The 6,019-nt window shown below is 47.5% G+C and overlaps 1 protein-coding gene and 1 long non-coding RNA gene across 2 annotated transcripts; one reads left to right on the top strand and one right to left on the bottom strand.

Annotated features, from left to right (window-relative positions):
- The first annotated feature begins 893 nt into the window (after window positions 1–893).
- LOC119382476 (RWD domain-containing protein 2B) lies at window positions 894–2,027 on the top strand. The gene is made up of 3 exons (XM_037650186.2): window positions 894–1,217; window positions 1,277–1,548; window positions 1,633–2,027. Exons 1-3 carry the CDS (start codon window positions 1,020–1,022, stop codon window positions 2,021–2,023), a joined length of 861 nt encoding a protein of 286 aa, XP_037506114.1. The 5' UTR covers window positions 894–1,019; the 3' UTR covers window positions 2,024–2,027.
- Window positions 2,028–2,721: 694 nt separating this feature from the next.
- LOC119381122 (uncharacterized) lies at window positions 2,722–5,596 on the bottom strand. Its single transcript, XR_005181288.2, has 3 exons — window positions 5,467–5,596; window positions 4,377–4,530; window positions 2,722–2,862 (listed from the first exon to the last, which is right to left on the bottom strand). It is a non-coding gene; the product is annotated as an uncharacterized LOC119381122 (long non-coding RNA).
- Between the last annotated feature and the right edge of the window lie 423 nt (window positions 5,597–6,019).

Below are 6,019 nucleotides of genomic sequence, written 5' to 3'. Positions count from 1 at the left end.
CCCCCCCCCCCCCCCCCCGAACAAAATTCTGCCTACGCCCCTGTTAAGCTGATACGAACATATGCTGGCTAAACTCACCTGTACATAAGTACATGCATCTGCATGAATTCGAGCCACCTGCCAAAGCGTTCTGCGTGTGTCAGGAAGAGCGGCGGCATATATTTGGATGTTCAAATTGCAGAAGTATGCCACAATCTCCGAAGTGAGATTAAATGAGCGTTCGCAACCGTTTTGCTTACACGGCCAGTACAATTAGGAAGACTGCATACCGAAGTGGTCGAGGGCAAAGTGCCCCCCTCCCCAAAGGGCCGTAGACAAATTTCTTTCTTGGTAGGGGAGGGTTGTCAGACCCTTCATGTAGGTTAGCGGGTGTGTATATATATGAACACGCATGCAAAATTGAACAATTGGAGAGCCTTAAACCCCCCCCCCCCCACCCCCACCCCCGGCTACGCCAATGCTGTGGAGCCCCGCAGAGTTTTTGCAGATATTCTTATGCTGTTTCCTCCTGGAGAGATATGACAACACATGAACCAACTTCAAAGATTTATGTGGCTGCAGCGTAGGACACAAGCTCAACAGCCTTGCTTTACGAGAAACAAAAAAAAAAAAAGAGAGAAGAAAAAGCTTCGACTCTAAATATGTCCTGGGCAAGCTCTAGAACATGAAACCCGATCTGAAAGTCCCATGCTAAATCTGACAAAGAAAGTAATTATGCATAAAAGTGATTGTTTGCTAATGCCACAAAAAAGCAGAAAAAAAAATAACGGAGTTTTACATTGAAGTACCCGAGCAGCAGCATTAAAACGAGCATTTACGTTTTTGAATGCAGCGCCATTACACATACTTGCCTAAGGATCCGTTAGATGGCAGCAGCAGTCCAGAACACGTGGTTTTATCGACAAATATGGCGCGTCGCAGTGGGCAGGATGTGGTATGGTTGAACAGCTGATTAGAACCTATACATATATGTATTTCATAAATGTTTCTAGAATGAACTATTCGTTACTGAACCATCCATGGAGCGGGAACACTTAATCGAAAATCTTAGCTTGCAGCTTGCGGAAGTTGAAATGCTGTCAAGCATGTATCCTCGAAATGATGAATTCAAACTTCTGGGCGCACATGCTGTTAGCGAATTCAGAGACTTTTTGGACGGAAAAAGCGATGGAGTTGCGTCCTCCTTGGATTTGAACTTCACGATCAGAACCGAAGTGGTACGTATCGTGCCGTTCACGCATCGTTGGATGTAATCAGCGCCCGATTTTCTTCCCAGGGCGCGATAGACTTGGACGTTCGTTTGCCTCACAGCTATCCCTCGGTGCCTCCGGAAGTTACAATAAGAACTGATCGCGTAGACAGAGGCACGCACACTGCCCTGATGAAGGAAGCCCTGGAGTTCCTCGCCTCGCAGCCACCTGGGTCTCTAGTCGTGGGTGACACTGTCGACTGGATCAGGGAAAACTTTCCGCGATTCTGCGCCTCACCCGTCGCCCAAGAGCCCGTGCTGAACGGGCAGCGTTTGTTCACAAGATTGTGGATCGTAAGGTGAGCTTTTGCACAGCACTTTTTTTTGCGACCAAGTCATGTTTGTGTGCGTTGAGCATTCATACGACCTGCTTGGCCTTGCAGTCACCACATTTACAACAAGAACAAGCGAAGGCTCATCCTCGAATGCGCAAAGGAAGGGAACTTGACAGGTTTCTGTCTCCCGGGAAAGCCTGGAATAATCTGCTTCGAAGGCCCTTCAGAGGAGTGCCTGAATGCCTGGTCGACGATAAAGAACCTCACATGGAAAAGGATTGGTCTGAAGCACCAGGAAGACATGGAAGTAGCGGTCGGCCAAGACATCGGAGGCTTTAGGAAGTTCGAAAAGTTTGCCGAGGTTGCCTTCAACAGTAAACAGAACGCAAGTAGGGAGCACCACATGGACATGGGAGAATTTGCAAAGTTCTTGAGTGAACGTGGCTGTGACAATATCTTCGAAGTGCTTTTCGGAATCGAGGCGAAGATAAGCAGTTAACTTTTTTCGCGATTGTTTCTTTGATATAAACGATTGGTAAAAAAATACGCATAATCATTTCCCAATTTATCGCAGACCACGTGTGCAAAGTCTGCATGCAAATCTCGTGGTCTTTAACAAAAAAGATTAGCGCAGCTTGCACTAACTAGGTGGCGCAGGCTGGGTCACAGCAGAGCCAGGTCCTCTCATCACCCCTTGCTATAGATACTATACATGGCTATACTATGCTCTGCTAGCGCGCCTGGTTAGACTCGTAGTTACGACGCTCGCATTCGGATCGTGGGTACGAATCTCTCGCCAAGAAATCTTTTCCCCAAAGAATTTCTGTCTTTTTGTATATTTCCATCTGTACTCGTTCTCTCGCGCATCAGACGTCGAAGAGAGCGCGTGGCGGCTAATGATAATTTTCTATCTATGGCACACGGCAAACTTGGAGCGTAACAGCTGTGCTGTAAAATATGTGCGATCTCGTAGACATGCTGAACTTTAGAAAAGGAACATTTCGATCACGCAACGTCACTTCTACGGCAGTGCTCTTTGAGTAGCCTACATGTTATCAGACTTGACCGCACTACCTTTAGCTTTATCTATCGCGATTCATGATAGAGAACAGTTTTTATGACCGTTAACCATTTCACACCATTCTGTATACTCTTCCTCGCTATGACGTCACGTTATCTGGCGTTGCAACTTACCGAGGCTGTCCTTGATCGAGACGTCGAGTGATGTGCTGCGCTTCCCTCGTCTTGGGCCGGAGTCGCTGGGCAAGTTGTGCGCTGCTAAAATGGAATCCAGAAGGTCCTGTACCGCTTGGTCATACTGGTGCAAGTCAACCGGCTCTGCGATGAGAGTTGGAGTTGTCATACGGCAACACATTACACGCACAGGTGGGTTATCGGTGTCTGGAGACATTGTAAAAAGGATACAGAGTCACAACGACGATCGGATGATTGTGCACGCGTTAGTGAGACTTCGGATTTAAGAGTTAGTGCGCGGCGCGAAAGCTTAGTTGCACTCTGGTCCCGTCGGAATTCTCCCGCCGTGTTTAGTATGAAACCGGTGACCTCAACTGCATGATGCCGTATGACAGCTACCGCACCAGGTAGACATTTTAGAGAGATTTTGTTTTGCGGCTTAGAAGTTCTCTTCCAACGGTGTTTACGAGACGTTGTTAAAGGTTTTTTTTTTTTTTTTTATGGCTGCGATTCTGAGCAGCTACAAGCCAAGGCATTTCTTTATGAGCTCATGTCCCTGAGTTAGGCTACGTAAACACGAGTGATGCTTTTGTGAAATGCATATGGTATCTCGTTGATCTACGCTTACATCCAAAACCCTGCAAAACCACACGGTTTTGCCTTGGTTGTCAGCGTTGCTATGCCCCAATTAGATACAGGGCTCTGAAGATGCCGACAAGTGTTCATTTGCATGTAAATAAACCACGCACTTACAATCGTCTTCATGCCACACTTAGCATCAATCTTATTTCAGGCAAACTGAAACAGGGTATCGTAACATTTCGTTCTCCTACGTCTAACACTTGTCTGACGCCTTAATAGAATCAAGGTGCGCAGATGCTGCGCATGCATAACATGGCCCTTATATGCACCCAGTATAAAATTAGAAACCCTTCATCTCGTCAACGTGATAGACAAACACTGTCCCCATTCATATAGGGTCTGCAAATATAGGAAGAAAAGCGGTATTCGATAAGTATTTCCAAAAGTAACAACGCAAACGGTACCCAAGCACTCTCGCTGCAGTGCCGATTTTCACGATGACAACAAACCTTTCTGCGACTACTTTTCGCGGTTTTGGTGCGCCTACGCTGGAGATAAGTGGCAAAGTGGGTCGCTCCTTAAGACAATCACGTAATGGAAGGCTCTGTCTGGCAGGTGCGTAATTTCTATGGCGCAAAACGCTGTGCTGAATACAGCCACTTGTATCGCGTTTTCATTAACCGTTACACGAAACCTTCGATTCCGAGATCGATCATATGGGTTGGATGTGCCCTTTTTTCTTTTTTAACCCCCAAAAACTGAGCTTTTCCTCCTTGAAATGTGAACTATGTGGCAGTTCCGGTACTCGTAGGACAGCGAGCTATAAATTAGGTAGGCGTACTGGAACGCTTCACCATCTTGTTGCAGGACCTATTTAGCTACGCACTCTACCTTTGACTAGTGCATCACCCTTACCGCACCTGTTTGCACCGCATAAACACGGCGCCTCGTTAAGTGAAATAGAGGCCACCGGGGAAACCTACTTGGGCCTTGTTATGCAAGGAAACTTGGAGAAAGGTAGCATGTAGCACTAAACTCAGGTGCCGGACCTCGCTAAAGGACTTCACTCTGCTCACCGGTTTCGTTGAGAGTCGTTTCCGGTGTAGCTACCATCGTACGCAGACCGGGAATAACATCCGTCAGTAGGCGTGTCCAGGAGGCGTGCGCCGACGCTGCCACCGCAAAAACGATCAACGCGGCGGTCAGCTGCCAGCCCAGTGGAAACGCCATCTGCAATGGGCGAGCAGACTTAATGCGCGCGCACACCCTCGACAACGATCCAAGCGTGCGCACATTCAATTCACGTGAGCGTACAAACGGCGGCTACCGGGGAGAAGCTGGATTAAACTTTGCAGCTTAGCTCGGCAGTCTGAAATTGATTACAGCATGAATGTCAGAGTAAGTGAACTCCTGAACTTTAAACTGTTGGGGTTTTACGTCCCTAAACCACGATATGATTGCGTAGTGGAGGGCTCCGGAAATTTCGACCACCTGGGGTTCTTCAACGTGCACCCAAAGGTACACGGGCCCTAGGCACGTTGTCCTCCATCGAAAATGTGGCCGCCGCGGCTGGGATTCGATCCCGAGACCTTCGGGTCAGCGGTTGAGCACCACGACTCGTGAACGTTTAAGGAACGATGTTTACCCTGTCTGGGTGGAAGCAGGTTTATTTTGCTTCACCGGTTCACGTACTGTGCTCGGCAATTAACGCGCACGCTATCAACCTGCTTCGCCCATTAATGGCACATACTACACTACTATTCGAGCGTCTCGCTGCAGAGAATGGCACTTCCATTTACAATCGCTGCGCGATAAGAATTAAAGAGCGACAGCAGTCCCCAGCTTAGGCAAAACAAGCAACCGATCAGGAATGCAAAAGCGATGCCAGCACACTCCCAGAAGTTCAACGCAAGCCGCATTCAGTACTGTTGTCATGCTACACACGCCCACGGTTTACACTTCACTGCTCGAGTGCACGACCCGCTATCACAATTTAGAGACCAGCTAGAACACTGCGCTGCTCACGAATGAAAACCGTATCGAGCATGGTACAACAGAAAAAGCAACTAAGCTTCAACGAGGGAATTATCAACCTCAAATTAAAATTATCACCGTAGTTATTCCGAGGTAAAATTTAAAATCTGAAAAGAAAAATGCCACTCTTACCTTGCAGCCTTCGCCGCGCGTCTGAAGCAACCGTTGCGACCCTCAGGCCATATATAACTTCGGTATCGGCTCATCTTTTCGTCCCATTGGTTGGTTCCCTTTCTGCATTGTAAAGCTGTACACACGCCTGAAATTCATCGCGATAACGCCCACTGATGGCGGCACTTCTGTCCCATGTTTTCCATGTAGCCGTCATTCATAGTTTATGCTTGCAACGACGGAACAGGGACGCACGGACACCAGTAATACAAAAATAAACTGACGTCACGTTTTGCGTTCCTTGTAATTGTACTTTGCTTTCGTCATGCTATCATATTAACTAGCCCAGTTTAACGCGCTGCTACCGTTACACTTGCGTTGGCAGCGATCGCTGGACATGGGCGTGCGCTACGATATCACCGATTTTCGTTCGTACAGTGCGAGCTGTGTTCGCAGACAGAGTTAAAGGAATAAAGGAAGCTAAGACTTCTTAAATATTCTTTCGAACCTTGCATTACTGTGTGATACAAAAAAAAAATAATAATAATAAAGAGCTGAGCTATGTTAAACGACT

The sequence above is a fragment of the Rhipicephalus sanguineus genome, chromosome 2 (assembly GCF_013339695.2).
Source record: "Rhipicephalus sanguineus isolate Rsan-2018 chromosome 2, BIME_Rsan_1.4, whole genome shotgun sequence".
Taxonomy (NCBI): domain Eukaryota; kingdom Metazoa; phylum Arthropoda; class Arachnida; order Ixodida; family Ixodidae; genus Rhipicephalus; species Rhipicephalus sanguineus.
This window is presented reverse-complemented; position numbering and strand designations above follow the sequence as displayed.

Excerpts from the sequence above, each read along its gene's own strand:
- LOC119382476 (XM_037650186.2), top strand. The coding sequence starts at position 1,020 with ATGGAGCGGGAACACTTAATCGAAAATCTTAGCTTGCAGCTTGCGGAA. Across the intron at positions 1,218-1,276 it reads TCACGATCAGAACCGAAGTG|GGCGCGATAGACTTGGACGT; the intron begins GTACGTATCGTG and ends TTTTCTTCCCAG. Across the intron at positions 1,549-1,632 it reads ACAAGATTGTGGATCGTAAG|TCACCACATTTACAACAAGA; the intron begins GTGAGCTTTTGC and ends TTGGCCTTGCAG.